At 38.4% G+C, this 17,642-nt stretch overlaps 1 protein-coding gene across 1 annotated transcript in view; it reads right to left on the reverse strand.

Moving 5' to 3' along the window:
- The window catches only part of MYT1L (myelin transcription factor 1 like), a 302,946-nt gene that overhangs the window by 42,753 nt on the left and 242,551 nt on the right, over positions 1-17,642 (reverse strand). The window contains exons 11-15 of the mRNA XM_070955078.1: positions 15,467-15,574; positions 11,172-11,383; positions 8,594-8,596; positions 5,408-5,655; positions 1,136-1,372 (exon numbers count right to left, since the gene is read on the reverse strand). Coding sequence (XP_070811179.1) covers positions 1,136-1,372; positions 5,408-5,655; positions 8,594-8,596; positions 11,172-11,383; positions 15,467-15,574 — 808 coding nt within the window. The remainder of the gene's footprint in view (positions 1-1,135; positions 1,373-5,407; positions 5,656-8,593; positions 8,597-11,171; positions 11,384-15,466; positions 15,575-17,642) is intronic.

Raw genomic sequence — 17,642 nt, forward strand, 5'->3', positions numbered from 1 at the left:
TGAAGGACCTGAAACCCAGCTGGGCAGATTTCTGAGAGGATGACCTTAACAGTTTACCCAGACAAGTTTTAGGACAGGTAATTCTCAACCTACGACCATAACTGAGACCAAAATTTATGTGGCTTTTTAAATGAGTTTTTACAACATTTCTTGCCACAGTTGTTAAGTGAATCACTGCAGTTATTAACATGGTTGTTAAGTGAATCTGCCTTCCCCATTGACTTTGCTTGTCAGAAGGTCACAAAAGGTGATCACCTGACCCTGTGACATGGTAACCATTATAAATATGAGGTAGTTGTCAAGTGTCTGAATTTTGATCATGTGACACAGGGATGCTGCAACGGTCGCAAATATGAAAAACGGTCATAACTCATTTTTTTCAGTGCCACTATAACTTTGAATGGTCACTAAATAAATTGTTGTAAATCAAGAACTACTTGTAAAGTTTTAGTTTGCTGCCTAAACACCAAATACTGATGAAGATGGTCTTGTGGCAATCAGATTAAACATCAGCATCTTGAGACCAAAGACATGACCAAACCAGTTACCTGTAACAGTAATTGGAGGAAACATCTATATCTCAATTCTTTTCTTACTGATAGTATAAAGGTAAACTATAGCACTTAACAAGGCACTTTTTCTCTTTATTATTTTTTAGTTTTGTAGTTATCGCAGCAGCAAGAACAAAGAGTTAATATAATTCTATTTTTTTCTTCTTTTGTTCATATAACAGATTTCCCCAAAATAAGAGTAGAGAAAATATATGTATGAGGCATGGCTTCTATTTCACTAAATAATTCTTCCATAAACAAGAATCAAATGTCCTAGTATTCAATAGGCTACCACTGAATTGTGACATTACTAGATAAATGAAAGTGCCAACTCCGAAAAAGATTTAAGAAAATGATAGCCTGACCAACCACATTCCTACTATAAATATATAATGAAATGCTTTGATCAATATTTTTTAAAAAAATTATAAACGCTTTGATCAATATTTTTTAAAAAAATTATAAACAGTAATTATATTATAAACTTTGCTGAAGCTATTGTTACTAATGCATTCCACCTGGTCAGTGTTTAGAAATATAATAACTTGAAAGCAATGCCAGGGAATTTGATGAAATAGACCTACATTAATTTCCTTGGAATCATCTTCATCTATCGTGTCAGGCTTCATTTTTGTGTAGTCCACAGGTAAATCCCAGCAGTCACTCTCATTCAGCTGGTAACACCTGTTATTCATCACAGCCTGTTGTTGTGGTGACATTGGTTCCAGCGGCGTCAAAATGGTGCAGCAGCCCTCTCGCTGTCGTTGCTTGTTTAAACTCAAGTCTAATGTCCCATTTTCATCCACCTCCATATCAGGATTCTGGGTAAAAACATACACACAACATATACACCAAAGAAGACAATTCAGCTCATAACTATCAAGATTTCTTCAGTAAAATGAACTACTGTACCCACAAACAGTTTTATTCCTTGGCAACGTTAAAACATTCTAAAAGAAATTTTTGAAAAATATTTCCCTGGGAACTAATTTCACCATTTTGATTTGCTCAGTTTTTTGTATTAACATCTATATCATTCTGGATTGACTTGGAGTGCTTCTTAAAGGCAAGCACTGAGAAAGAGTTGCTGAAATGTATCAATTTTAAAGGTCAGAAAGAACAGCAAACCTATCCCAAAGTCAAAATTATAGCATGACGAAAGAAGAAGAAACTTTTCCAAGTCTTTGATGCAAATGGAATCAAACTGAGCAGTAAAAGGCACAGAAATGGAGATGCGCACTGCACAAAGTTGTTCAGGGACTCTATTCAGCGTGAGGGGAAAAAAACCTTGGTCCTTTCATTTCCCATAGCAACTGAGGAAGGGCAGAGGAAAAAGAGGGCATTTTCCTTCTGCCTTTCCCTCTTACTAAATATTTTTAAAGAAAAGTTTAGTTTTAAAATGGATGTAAAAAAGGTTTTCCCCTTTTTTTAATATAAATGATGATAGTCTATAAAGATTAATAAGTGTAAACAGAAATATATATTATTTACCATAGCAAGAAGAAAAGTAGGGATGGTTAAACTGATTGCTTTATTTAAAAAAAAGAACATATCTATTTTAGTTTCCATTTGGAAACTGCTTTTAAAATGAAATTGTGATTTTGGTTTTTCTGATGAGATAGGTTTGTTGTTGTAGAAATGGTTAGTATATATTACTATATAAAAGTAAAGATTGTAATGTTATTATCTTCTGTGCTAAAAAAAGAGTCAGAAGTCAATGCCTTTTTTTCCTTTTCCTACTACCACACACTTTCTCCTTTTCCCCTTTTTCACCCTTAATTTCCCCTTATTTTCAATTTTTTTGTATTTTATATTCTGATAAACCAATAAAAAATTTAAACAGTCAAGAAAGATGAAAAGTAAATGAGATTAAAGTTCACTTTTCATCTTCCTCCACCATCAGTGCCTTTCCCTCTCACTTTGCCCTTTTCTAGTGGAGCAAAAATAATATTTCTGTCAAAGCTTTCTTTCCAGGGGATAACTGCCAGAATGTCAAGAGATGGGTATTAAAGCCAAAGGACATATAGCAACCAAAAAAAGAAAGACCCTATCCCAAAAATCTTGTTTCAAGGGAAGAATTTCCACCTGTTTCCCTCATTACACCAAAGGACACTACCACAAAAAAATCTCGTCCCAGTCTTACTAATAAATGAGAGCCATTTGGTGTAGTGGTGAAAGGGCTGGCCTAGAAACCAGAGAAGGTGAGTTCTCTGGGTTTCTTTGGGCCAGTCACTCTCTCTCAGCCCAACCCACCTCACAGGGTTGTTGTTATGGGGAAACAACCCACCTCACAGGGTTGTTGTTATAGGGAAAATAGGAGGAGAAAGGAAGATTAGGTATGTTCACTGCCTTTGAGTTATTTGTAAAAATAATAAAGGTGGGATAAAAATCTAATAAATAATAAAAACAGATGAACTATAGATTATTTATTCCATCAGAACATTTTTCCTAATCAATTCAATTGGATTATTGCTTCATGAGGATTGAAGGTGCCTCCAAAATATCATTTTGATTTTAAAAAGGGACCCCTCTTTCTTTTAAAGTAATCTAATCTCATTTTTGTTCCTAAATAGGTTTAATGTTACTAACATAAAAAAAACAAAACAAAAAACCCTCTTTTTTAAAGGCTAATAAAATGAACTGAGGGAAAAACTGAACAGTAAATGATCCTGTTTGACTCTTATAGATTCTTATATTTCCTTCCACAGTTACATAATACACATACTTTCACTTTAGGAAACGGGAAAGATAAAATAAAAAATTAAAAACCCCTTTCTTCGTTTTTGAAAGAGCAGAGGATGTTTTTTAGGCCTAGCATTACAGGACAGGACCGGACCATAGTTTGCCTTCCAACAGCTTGTTTGCACAGCCCTCTAGTGGCTGCATGAGGGAAGCACAGTTTCACTAGGCTTTTATACTAGCAAATTACAAAACCTTAAAAATGACTTTTTTTTCCACAGTGAAATACAGTTTAAATGTATTTTCTTTTTCAATCCCAATAAATGATCTTTTTTTTACATAATCTTGATTTTAAAAATTCCTTTTTTTTCTTCTAATTTTCATTTACTAAACACATTAGCAATTTTAAAATGTTTCCAAAAACTTTGGAAATCTTAACCTTTATCTTTGTCTCTACAACATACTGAAGACAACTAATCTGGAATACTTCTGCCTAAATTTAGCTCTCTTGACTAAGATCCATGTATCCATAAATCTTACAAATAACATACAAAATGAAGTCCATATGCTAAACTGTGTTGATGTTTACTACAGATGTTTCTGGGGCACATTTATGGATTTTTAGTGTGCTCATTTGGGGAAAAAATAACCAAAATCGGAAACTCATCCAAGTTTCCTGTGTTAGTGCACCAAAAGTGATTGATCTTTGGGTAAACACACACGTACGCACACACAGAGAGAGAGAGTTTTAAAGGATTTAACATGTTGTTCTATTGTCTCAAGTGTCTCAGAAACTAAGAACCTGTTGGTCCATACAATATTTTAACAAATATTGTTGCTGTAAATATTTTCATTAGTTACCTCTGATAGTTAATATTTATCTCTTATGTTAAAAATGTATCATCACTGTCAGTTGGCTATCTAAAATTAATATTTCTGCTGCTATCCAATTTTTCCAAATCACCATCTTTTTTTTCTATATTTAAAGTTGGGTTTCTCCATAAAATCAAGGGGAGGGTCAAATATTATTTTATTAAACATTATATTGTATGACTCCTAACTAACATAATTGTTTCCGAGATACTAGACTTTTAATATATTTGAATCCTAATGCTATCCATCCAACCAAAGATATTATATATGTGTGTGTGTGTGTGTTCCAAATTTCCCAAATTGGAAAATTAATAGCAAATGTTGGGTTATAATGTTTAATAATTGACAATAGGCAAGCATAGCTCCAGTTTCAGAAAACCAAATCCTCCTTCATTAATTGGTAATTGCATTTTCTATTAAGATTGTCTCAGAATCAAAGAGACTGTTAAAATTTTTCTAAACAAAGAATTTATTTTCTAAATTTATTTTCTGGATATATATACTAGAATTTGTCCCACAATATAAATTAATCTGGGAATAATATTCATTTTGAAAGTGTTCACCTTTCCCCAAAGAGTGAGGTTTAATTATTCCTATTCCTGAAGAAACCTCTCTCTATTTGATTTGTATTAAGAAATCTCTTTCTCTATTTGATTCATATTACATACTACTAAGTTATACATTTTAGTATTCAAATACCTAAATATTTAATGAATTCAGAACAAATATGTAATTGATATCTTTTAAATAGATAAGTAACCAATTTTTTATCAATTGGTATCAATTCTGATTTGGACCAGTTAATAGAATATACTGTTTTGCTAAAGATAGCTGTCGAGTCCTACTAAACCCTGATTCTCTGTGTGTTACTGGTGATTATTTCCTATCGCAGTTCTGAACGAACGACAAGCCGAGAATAGCTCTCATTTGCATAATACTGGAAGAGTAATATGTGGGTTAGACATAATCAAAATAGTGTGTGCAAATAAAAATAATTTGTGTTCAACTGTAAATCTCTATATTGTCTAATAGTGTAAGCCAAGGGTTCCACTCACATATGAAAAAGCAAGTGTGAAAGTAGACATTCTTGCCTAGTTTCTCTGAATGGTGAGAAAATGGGAGAAAACGTTCTATTAATCTTTACTTTAGATGTGGAAGACTTATATGCTATCTTTCAATTTGTTTACAGAAATACATGCTTGGACTCTGCTATGTTTGTATAGAAAAAGGCTGTGAAAAACAGCATTTTGTGGAAGATGTAGTAAGAATACATAGAGATGTATACAGATATACAAATGTATTACCCTAGAACAGAGATCCTGAGGTTTTGTGGAGAGGTTCTGAGGCATTTCTCTGCAGCGAGTGGAAAGATTCAAGATAGCCGTGGCAGCCATGTGTGCTGCTTCCATGTCATGGGTATAGTCAAAGCTACTTTTGCTGCACGTGCTGCTGGCGCTGCTGCCTCCTCCACAGCTCATATTGCTGCTGCTGCTAGGCGCATAGCTGCTGGTTGTGCTGCTGGTTGGGCTCGAATTCTTACAGTAACGTTTAGCTGTGGAAACGAAAGAGGACAAGAATGACTCCAAAGAACTCTATGGACAGCCATGAAGAAGTAATGCTGTACTCTAAAGAAGCTGCACGCTTCTATGAAGATTTTATGATATCTCTGTGTGTCCTCTTGGCACAGGAAACCCAGATGCAATGTCAAAAAAGCAAAATAATAATCAACCAAATATTCCATTGTGACATAGGGATGAGATTAAGTAGGGTGGGGGGAAGATTCTGAGGATTTGGGTTTATTTTACTTTTTGCACTCTAGGATGCCTTGCAGTGAAGGGAATAAAAATGCTATAAACAGGCAATCAAATAAATGCATTTTATTCAATAGCAGAATTTCCCCTCCTATTGCCCTCCAGGTCATCCTTCAATTGTGTGTACAATCTAACCTATTCAGAAGTACAAGAAAGAAATCTGTCAGTAAATTCTGACATCATTACACAAACATCTGGTTGGTTGGTTAGGAGGAAGGAAAGGACAATCCCATTAAAAGAGCACAAAGCTTAACAATATGCCCCTTCCTTCTAATTTCCCCCATAACAGCAACTCTTTCAAAGCTGCTTTCCTTTGTCTTTGTCTTTGTCTTTGTCTTTGTCTTTGTCTTTGTCTTTGTCTTTTATTAGATTTATATACCGCCCTACTCCCGAAGGACTCAGGGCGGTGAACAGGCACAAAATAAAATACATAAATACAAAAGTTAAAAGATATAATTAAAACCAGATTAAATAATTTAGCCCAAGACAATTAAAAATCCCAAAATTTAAAACAAATTAAAATTTCGATGTAAAAGAATTTTAAAACAGGGGAGAAAATTAGGCCAGGCCGGCTTGCTGGAATAGGAGAATCTTAAGAGCACGGCGGAAAGTGCGTAGATCCGGGATCCTCCCTATCTCTGGGGGAGCTCATTCCAGATAGTGGGTGCCCCCACAGAGAAGGCCCTCCCCCTGGGGGCCGTCAGTTGACATTGTTTAGCTGACGGCACCCGGAGTAGCCCCTCTCTATGAGAGCGTACCGGCTGGTGGGAGACTGCTTGTGGTAGTAGGCGGTCCCGTAAATAACCAGGTCCTAAGCCATGGAGCGCTCTACAGGTGGTAACCAGAACCTTGAAGCGCACCCGGAAGACCACCGGGAGCCAGTGCAGCTTGTGCAGGAGAGGTGTCACATGGGAGCGCCATGTTGCTCCCATAATCACCTGCGCGGCCACACTCTGCACCAGTTGGAGCCTCCGGGTGCCACATGTAGAGAGCGTTGCAGTAGTCCAGGTGGGAAGTGACAAGGGCATGAGTGACTGTGTGTAGGGAGTCCCGATCCAGAAAGGGACGCAACTGGCGAATCAGGCGAACCTGATGAAAAATCCTCCTGGTCACGGCCGTCAAGTGCTCTTCTAAAGACAGCCGTGAATCCAAGAGGACATCCATGTTGCGAGCCCTCTCCATGGGGGCCAGCGATTCACCCCCAATAGTCAGCGATGGCATCAACTGACTATATTGGGATGTCGGAAACCACAGCCACTCGGTCTTGGATGGGTTGAGCCTGAGCCTGTTCCTCCCCATCCAGATCCGCATGGCCTCCAGACACCGGGACATCACTTCAAGAGCATCGTTGGGGTGGTCCGGGGTGGAGATGTACAGCTGGGTGTCATCAGTATACTGATGGTACTTCACCCCGAAACCACGGATGATCTCACCCAGCGGCTTTACATAAATGTTGAACAAAAGGGGCAAGAGGACCGACCCTTGTGGCACCCCACATATGAGGGGCCTCGGGGTCGACCTCTGCCCCCCTGCCAACACAGACTGCAACCGGTCGGAGAGAAAGGAGGAGAACCACCATAATATAGTGCCCCCCACCCCTAACTCTTCCAACCGGTGCAGCATGATACCATGGTCGATGGTATCAAAAGCCGCTGAGAGGTTTAATAGGACCAGGACAGAGGAGCAGCCCCTGTCCTGAGCCCTCCAGAGGTCATTGACCAATGCGACCAATGCCGTTTCCGTGCTGTACCCAGGCCTGAAGCCCGACTGGAACGGATCCAGATACGTCGTTTCATCCAGGTACTGGGGGAGCTGTCGCGCAACCACACTCTCAACAACCTTTGCAACAAAGCGAAGGTTGGAGACCGGACGATAGTTAGCCAACACTGCCGGGTCCAGGGAAGGCTTCTTGAGGAGAGGCCTCACCACCGCCTCTTTCAAGGCGGCGGGGAAGTCACCCTCACCCAACGAAGCATTTATAATCCCCTGGAGCCAGCCTTGCGTCACCTCCCGGGAAACCAGCACTAACCAGGAGGGGCACGGGTCCAATAAACATGTGGTTGCGTTCAGTCCACCCAGAATCCTGTCCATGTTGTCAGTGGTCACAGGATCAAACTCATCCCAGACAACATTCTCAAGACCTGCCTCAGTCAACCCCCCTGGAACTACCCCCAGTCAGAGTCCAGATCTTCCCGAATCTGAGTGATTTTGTCATGCAGATATTGAACAAAATCCTCATCTCTACCCTCCAAGGGGTCCTCCCACGCTTCCTGGTGGAGCAGGGAGCGGGTCACCCTAAACAGAGCGGCCGGGCGATTATCTGATGACGCAATAAGAGCAGCAAAATATGTACATTTTGCTGCTTTTATTGCCACGAGGTAATTCTTAATATGAGATCTTACCAGTGTCCGGTCGGATTCAGAAAGACTGGCCCTCCAACTACTCTCTAGGCATCTTTTCCGGTGCTTCATCTCCCTCAGCTCCTCAGTGAACCAAGGAACTAGGCGAGATTGGCGCCGGGTCAGAGGCCGCAAAGGCACGACCTGATACAGAGCTCCAGCGGCCGCCCTATCCCAGGCAGCCACTAGGTCCCTAGTCGAGGTGTGTGCCAGAGCCTCAGGAAATGGCCCAAGCTCCATCTGGAACCTGTCAGGTTCCATCAGGCGCCTGGGGCAGAACCATCTTACTGGCTCCGCCTCCCTGTGACGGGGTATAGCGATTCGAAGGTCAAGGCGAAGGAGAGAGTGATCCGACCATGACAAGGGCTCAGTGTCTATATCCCCTATCTCAAGATCACTCAACCACTGTCTAGAGACAAAAATCAGGTCCAGCGTGTTTCCCCCTGTGTGGGTAGGGCCATGAATTAACTGGGTCAGGTCCATAGCTGTCATGGAAGCCATGAACTCCCGAGCCACCTCCGACATCTCACCCACAGATGGCAGGTTGAAATCCCCCAGACCATAAGTCTGGGGGTATCAACCACCACTGCGGTGATAACGTCGAGGAGCTCGGGCAGGGCTGCTGCCACGTGGCAGGGAGCCAGGTACGTGATCAGCAAGCCCATCTGAACCCCATGACCCCACTTCACAAGGAGGGACTCACAGCCGGCCGTCTGAGGAACAGTGGCCTCCCTCGGTCTCAGACCTTTTTTAATAATAACCGCTACTCCCCCGCCCCTGCCCTGTGACCTCGGCCAATGGAATGCAAGGAAACCTGGTGGGCACATTTCCACGAGGGGAACCCCCCCTCCTGGCCCAACCAGGTCTCTGTAATACCTGCCAGGTCTGCTCCCCCCTCACCAATTATGTCACAGATGAGGGGGGCTTTATTTACTACGGACCTAGCATTGCACAGCATCAGCCGGAGGGCCGGGCCCTGAGGGCCTGTGCAACCTGGGGAACAGGTGGAGCCTTGGGGAACGGAGCGCACCACCGCTCGTAAACAGCAGGTGTGCATTCCCCTGGCTCGACATGGCCCCCTGCTCCTGCCATATCTACCCCTCCCACTCACGGTAGTGATGTTCAAAGCACTATCCGGACAAACTCTGGCTCCCCCCTCGACCCCGGGATCCCCACCTCCCACGCCGTGCTTTCTTGCCAGGCCCACCCCTCCCCTTAGTGGGCTATCCCCCATGCCCACAACCTGCATTCCAATCAAACCCTCCCCCTCCCTAGAACCCCTTAAAAATTTAACTAAAAATTTGAGTAAAAGACCCCTCAACCCCCTAGTTTTCACATGCCACCTCTCCGGGTCCCAAAACCCATCCTTGAGGTAGGCCCTCGATAGAGAGGAGGGTCACATTTGCAAGAGGGGGGAATCTCGCAGCGCAAGCAAGTCCAGTGTCGTATACATCTCCAGGTGTAACGATGGAGGCACGGAGCATAAACACAGAGCCTTTTCTTCTGTCTGCTGACTTTTTGCCAGTCATTCTCCATTTGATTCTGATTAATCTCTAAATACGCATTAGAATGACTAAGCCTTTTAATGAAACGTCTCTGTCTCAAAGATAAATGAGTATATTATGGAATTTGAATATATAACAAGAAGCAATAAATATTCCAGGAAGCTGTTAGCAGTACATATAAATTTATATTTGAGTCAACCTAAACTAAAGTGCACTCTCTTGATCACTTCTTTAGGTGTCCACAGCAAAGCAAGTCTGTGTCAAAATAACAACATGCAATGGTGATGTCATGAATTCACATGACCACGATTTACAATATTTTTTCCAGAAACCAGTTTTCGGAAAAAAATACCCCATAGCGAACAATGCGTTCATTTAATGATCACAGTGTTCATTTATTGACTGCTGCAAAAAAGGTCATAAAGTCAAGAATGGTGACTCGTTTTATGACCATCATGACTTACAACCAAAATTACCAGCTCAATTGTACTTGTAGGCAAAGGACTACCGGTACCAGTGTGTGGTTGCTAAGAACTGACACAGATTTGCACATAATCAAATGGACAGAGCACCAACATGTTGGATTTGGGAATTTTCTGCAAAAGACTAATATGATTATCTAGCTGAAAAAGAATAATCCAGCTGTAAAGGATACCCAGATGGAAAAGAATAGGATGGAGGGGAAGGCATACACAAGCAGAACTTGTACTGCCATTTTATTTTCAATTTTATGTTAACTATGAGAAAATAAACAGATCATGGAAAGCTATCACGGTGGTAAACCCTGAAAATATAGGGCTTCAAAGGTAGCTCATGGGTAATTCTGTAGTTTATAATATCTTCTTCACTAGAAAAAAATAAGGGAAGGAGTCAATTTGAAGTGCATTTAAATTTGTACACATTCATGTTCTTCACATTCTGTGGAGTTATTTATCTTGCACAATGGCATATACCAGGGGTGTCAAACTGGTGGCCCATGGGCCAGATGCATCACACACAGACCACACCCACCCCAGCTCTACGAAGGGAAAAAAAATGTTTTGATACGTCCCGTGACAGCAATATGACACCACGAGTTTGAAGGAAGAAGTAGCACATAATTTTAGAGTCTGGTGATGTAATGTATTTTAGAACTGCTATTACAGTTTTAATAAAATAAATTCAGCAATATATGAGCATACTGCCACTCAATCAAGGAAGGAAAAAAAGGAGGCATGTATCTATCTCCCTGTCTACTTCCAAACCTGTAAGAAACTGTAATATGGGAAATTAAACCAGCTAGCTAGGGGTGTTTTATTAACTGTGCCACAACTATATTTATTTTGTAATGCATTAAGAATATGCATCTCATACCATCATATCCTTTGGGGGATATATCTCTGGATTGTACTTTAGGTGCTATGGCTCTCTTTCCATATGCATGGTTGTCATAACTGTTATATTCAAATGTGGTCTTAGAGTACTTCTCTAGTTCCTTGGCCAAGTTGGAGCGGGGCGTTGTGGTAGGAACATTGTTTCTGTAGCCATACTGAGGAATTTCCAACTGCTTAACAAAACACATGGGCCTAGAAAATGAGAAAGAAAAAAGGGGAAAAAATCCATGTCTTATTAAAAGCATAAATCACAATTCATAAACATGATAAAACTTTTCTATTTATTCTATTCACATAATAGCAGTGTTTTATACTTTTGGACATCGCTCTGTTGAACAAAAATTGGGAGCAAACAAATTGCAATCACAACACGTGTTTAACAATATAGAAATAGGAAAAAGTCCTCTTTAAACAGCCCAAGTTTAAAAACAGTATTTTTAAACTTAGGCAATATAATTTTTAAAAAATATATATTTTGCTCTTGTGTGAGAAGCAGCATAAATTTTAGCAATTATCTTGGTATACTACAAACTCCAGAATGGTATCTCAATCTAGAATAGTAGATTCTTGCATGGGAAATATATGGTTTGATAGCAAGTTTATTCACAGACTCCCCAAATGCTCAGTGATTAAATTGTGCTAATCCTACTTTCTACTGCTGATCTTGAAACTCACCCAGTTCAGTTCAGAACCCAAGTTGCTGGGAGACTTATACATCTCATATCTACTTTTTCTTCCTTTTCCAGGAACCATTTAGATTAGAACAGTTCTATACTGGAACATGACTATGAGTTTTTTTGAAGGACATTGTGATTTGACAATTTCAGCTATTTTTATCCTTTTTTTGCAGATATCAATGATATTACTGCAAATATTTTTGATCCTTTGGATAGCTCCATAATTCTTGGGGTTTTTTTACACGCTATGATAAAAAATGAAGAATGTCAAGCATTTTACCTCCTTGCTTCATAAGTATATGGGACTGTGGGTTGTAAATGTATAACAACTGAACAATCTCTGAGGGTAACCCAACATTAATTTATACATTCAGATTGATAAATTCAGATTGTGCCCTCAAGGAAAAAATAATTGGTCTCGGTGTATAATTAAATATTTATGTATAAATGAAGTACAATAATTACTTCTACCTTTTGATTTTCATGTTTGAGACATGAAAATGAATCAGAATTGTTTGGGCCAGTACATTTATAAGCATGAGATCTGAGACTGGCAAGGCCAGAAATAATAAGCCTATGACCAGACATAACCAGCAAGTGTCATCAATATCCAAGTTTATAGCAAAAAGTCAGTTGCTATATAAGGATGGCATAAAAAGATATAGACTGAAACCCTGGTTCTGGCATATACATATAGGCTGGATTCCTGAATTCTGCAGTAGCTGACATTTCTTTTGCATCTCTATTTTAAAAAACTAATCTATTTTACCCTCTTCATGTCTGTATGTCTAAAGAGGGATTTACTGCCATGCCTAGGTGAAACTCTAAGTCAATTAATATATCAATTAATATGAACAGAAATAAATTAAAGCTACTCTTTGGCTGCAACAAATTCTGTTTTTATTCTAGATTGCAATTTCATATTTTTTAAAAAAACAAAAAACAAAAATGCAGCCTATTCTATTCATAGTGTAAAATGGGATTTCCCCAGGAACCACTATCTGTATTGGAAATGGTAAGTAATTCATCATTGACAGTCACTCTTGTAGTAGTTGCTGATATCAAAGTTAAGACAATTTTCCTTTAACAGACAATATAAAAATAAAGCAGTATAGTTGCTAGGATAGTTTTCAATTCCCTTTATACCAGAAGGTGCAGGATTTAAACATATGAATTGCTTATGAGTTATTCTGTTTTAATTCAAAAAGGAGGGGAAAGAACAACAAACTGTGCTTAGTAAAAATAGATAGTACAGGGTAAATTTCAAAATATTCACCTTAAGTACCTGTACAGATAAAAGCTGTGGAGAAGTCATATATCTGAGATGATAATATAACTCAGTTCACTTATGATCTGAGGGCATGACAATGTTAAAGGCAAAAGCAAAATTGTCAGAATATTGATTTGAGGCATCAGCATTCAGATGTTGCTGCTTTAAACAAGTTTTCATGGCATCTGATTTCTCATTAAAGAAAATATTTATTTATGTATAAATTTTACTGGCTGTCCATCTTACCATAGGGAAACTCTGGGCGGCTTACAGTTACATCTTAATTAAAACATAAAATATTAAAATCAAACCTTACAACCAAAGACACACGGGAGGGCAGGGACAGGGGGGGGGGGGGAAGTGGGATCTGTTATTAGTCAATCAACCACCTCCATTGCGCTGATCCCCCCACTGGGACCCCAAGCCACGTCTTTAGGCCCTTACGAAGATAGGAGGATTGGGGCCAACCTCACATTGGGTTTTAGCACAATATGGTTTTAGTACAATAATAGAACTATACTAGCTTTTTTTCTGGCAGTAAAAAGGGTAGAAAATAATTATGTTTGTTAAAAAAAATTGTTTCTGAAAATGGAAAAAATAAATGGAACAAACCCTTCACTTAAAAACTAAAATCTATCCAATATTCTTAAGCATAAGCAAAAGCAAAAGCATGTCACCCATTTGAAAAATAATCTTAATTTTTCTCAGGAAAATAGCATGGAAAAAAACACACTAAAAATTATAGAATGCATACATCTAATTTTACTTCTGTCTCTATACTACATTGCAAAATATGCCATAAAATATTTATGAAATTTGAAAATCCTTGCTTTGTAGTATTCACATAATTTGGTACATTATTCATATTCTGATTCTCAAATTTTCCAATTTTAAAAAATGGGGAGACTTGAAAAGAAATCTGTAAGCATTATAAATTTTTGTAGTTACAGGGCAAAGTTAGTTATCAGTAAGTAACATAAATTTAAAATATTAGGTACAAAATATGTCTGGATATTTATTCTAAATGTATTTTTGACAATAAGAGTTCTTATTACACATGATATCTGAAGACATCCCAAAGTAGTTCTAAATAACATTTTTCCCAGATAATTTTTAATTCTATGATATTCTACTACATTCCACTATAGAGGGCAATACACTGCTATTTGGGTGGAAAGAGCTGCTGTTTAGCTCATTAAAGGAGTCCATCCCAAGTAGACTGCTGAGTTTTCAAATCTGACTCAAAGAACATGTTGAATATGAAGAGTTCTTGAATAGCATATTTTCTTAAGGTCCAATTAACATTAGAACTATCACTATGAGGTATATGAATGATATCTAAATCTATAGCTTCCAGTTTGGACATCCTATAATTTCTAATTTCTATAATCAATTACTTCTGTCAAACATAAATCTTTGGGAAGAAGAGTATGGGGAAATCAGATAAATGCTGCTGTTTTAGCTTAAAACATGTATTATTTCCCCTTTAAACTAGTAAATATGATAGCAGAAGCTTTCCACTCTATGTGAGTAAACCTTAGGAATGAATATCTTTTTAACAAGTCTGACTTTCAAATTCCTCAGGAATCATATCTTTCTTGCCTGCATTAAGAAAATGCCTAAGGTTCTGCATTGGATGAACTCTGTAGCCTATATTCCTGAGGAATGAGATGTTTCATGAATTATCGTCAGCAATAAAAATATAAGCTAGATAAACAGGTACATCAGCATTCTTCTTTTTCTTCTTTTTCTTCTTGCTCTTGTTCTTCTTTTTCTTTTCTTTTCTTTTTTTTGGAAGATACCAAGCCAGCCAAAATTTCTTATAAATTTATAAAGCCAGCCAGACTTCTTATAAAATATTTTAAGCCTAACAAACGATACATTTTTTGAATTATAATTTTAAACTTGCAAGCTAAATGTTGAAAATAGGGCTTCTGGTTTTCATTTAAACTGATATTTACTAGTAAACGCCTGCTGGAAAAAACAAGACTTACCGGTAAATATTAGTTTATTTCCCAAAGATATCAACTTTTTTCACACTGTTCATAGATTCAGAACTCCAGCAGGCAGCTTTACACCAAACAATGCCTAAGACAAAAATGAGCTTTTCAGCTTTATTGATATTTGCCAAAAAAAAAGAGAGAGAGAGAGAAACATTACCCACCCTCCCCCAGGGTATATTGGTAGGCATTAAAAGGCTGAAAACAGGATCCAGAAGCCCTAATTCTAAACACTGGTTCAAGGGTGACAAGTTTTTTAGTGCTAAGATTAACTTCTTATCCAATTAATCTTCAATGCACTATTAAGTGTTAGAGCAACTCTGTATACCTCAAGACACGATCTGATGCCTGGTTTGATTTGGATGCATCACAGCTCTGATGCTTCTCTTGAGCTTTGGCCAGTTTCTCTGCTGCAGCAATAGGACATCCGGAGAGGCTGCAATTACAGAAAGAAAATGTAATTGTCCCATCCAGAATAGCTTCACTGAGCTCTTTTTTTTTTCTTTTTTTCTTTTGTAAACATAATGGAGAAGCTGGCTGAACGGGTAGGGGGAAGGAACTATGTCTTGATGCCCAGCATTCATCCTCTAGAATGCAAAATTCTGCTTTTAAAATCACAGGGTTGCCATAAAAGATTAACCCCTGTTCCACTATACATGACTAATTCTACTGATCTTGTGATCTACCAAGCCAGATAGAATCTTCCAACTACATATTGTGACAGTCCAGGTGCTTAATTATCATTGTTTCTGCCTTCCCACTGTTTTTACAAAAACAAAGCTTAATGAGCTGATGATTAGCCACCAAGAAGCTGGTGAGCTGCATTCAACTCGATAAGCCACAAATTATGCTTTAGTTTAGTGTTGTTGTAAATGTTCAGGAGAACATTGCTGCCAGGCAAACCGAATATAGACTTAAATATGCAATACTGTTGGCAGAATTTCCTACATATCTGCCAACCGTATTGTCTACTGCTGCTGCTATTGTTGCTATTTAAAAAAAAAACAGAGAAGAATATGGCTTGCTTATTTGAAAGTGAGCAACACTGAATTCAGCAAGGTTTACCTTCAGTGAAAGTAGTTAGGACAGAGCTTTAAATAATCTTGTGCTGATTAGAATTTAGAAAAAAAGGGTAGCAAAAAAAAAAAAAAGGAAATAAAAATTCACTTGCTGTTGAAATTGATAGAAATTCTCTTGGGAGAATCCGGGCATCAATCCATAAGGACATAGCAGATAGAAAATGAAATGAAATATAAAGAAAAAAATTAGACAGTTAAACTAGAACACAAACACATAACTATCAAAAATTTTCTCAAAGTCAAATTGAATTAAATCAACTTCTGGTGCCTCTTCAGGATCATAAATCCGAAGAGTTTTAGGGAAACTACTATACAATACAGTAGATAATATTGCCTAAGCATAGCCTAGAAGTCCAAAAAGTGCAGTATATGGACTACATTGAGCCCATCAACATCCTCTTATGCTCCACTGAATCCAACTTTGATGAGACCAAAGTTGTCCTTCCCCTCTTTTAGCAAAAACATTGTGATCATCAGGTATCATTCATTCCTAAAGTAGTTCTTTGTAAGAACCAAGACAAAAGGCAAATAAACAAAAATAATACCAATGTCTTAATCTTTTCAAAGACATTAATCACCTGAGATGATGAGAGACCTGAGACCTGAGAGACTTCTAAGAATCCTGTATTCAGAATTGAATTCAGAATTTAAAACTTTTGAAAAGAACATCATTTTAAATCCTAAAACATTTTTGTGGTGTCATGTCCCTGTCTGAGGACTCATCTTCATTGCAGGACCAATGATAAGGCACTAGGGAACCAGATATGAAATGCCAGACCAAAAAAAAAAGAAAAAGGAAAAAGGAAAAAAAAAGAAAAGAAAAGAAAAGAAAAGAAAGCATCAGGCTTCATTGCACCAGATCCAGGCTCAGTTGATTCAGATCCAATCTCACAGTGAGGGGGAAAGCTACTGCTAGAAAGTAGAAAAGTGGCGAAAACATGTATATACCAAGAAGAATCTGACATAGCCAAATCTATCAGAAGTAGATTGATACGAATGAATCAATCTGATTTGTGGAGTTGTAAGGGTGGAATAGGTCTTCATTTCAGCTCATCTGAACACATCTCCTATCTAGCTCCTAGCCATGCATCCTTCTTGAAACACTAATTCTTGTCTGACATCATCTCCTCACTACTGGTGAGAATTTCTACTTCCTTGAGTGTACATAATAATTCCATCTATGACAGCCTGATGAATTTACAGGTTGGATTGTTTGCTATGTACCTCTAGCTAAAATAGTCTGACAACCCATGAGATCATCAGATCCATAATCATTCAACAGGCTGTATATCCTTATACAGCTTCCCCTTGGCAACCAGTTTTGTACTTGGTAAAAAAAAAAAAAACTTTCAAAAAAGTTAATGTTTTAGGATTTCATATTAACTGAATGGGATTTACCTAAAGACTACCTCAGTGTTTCCTCAT

This window comes from Pituophis catenifer, unplaced genomic scaffold, assembly GCF_029215685.1.
Source record: "Pituophis catenifer annectens isolate HBS135680 unplaced genomic scaffold, rPitCat1.0.hap2 SCAF_1, whole genome shotgun sequence".
Lineage (NCBI taxonomy): Eukaryota > Metazoa > Chordata > Lepidosauria > Squamata > Colubridae > Pituophis > Pituophis catenifer.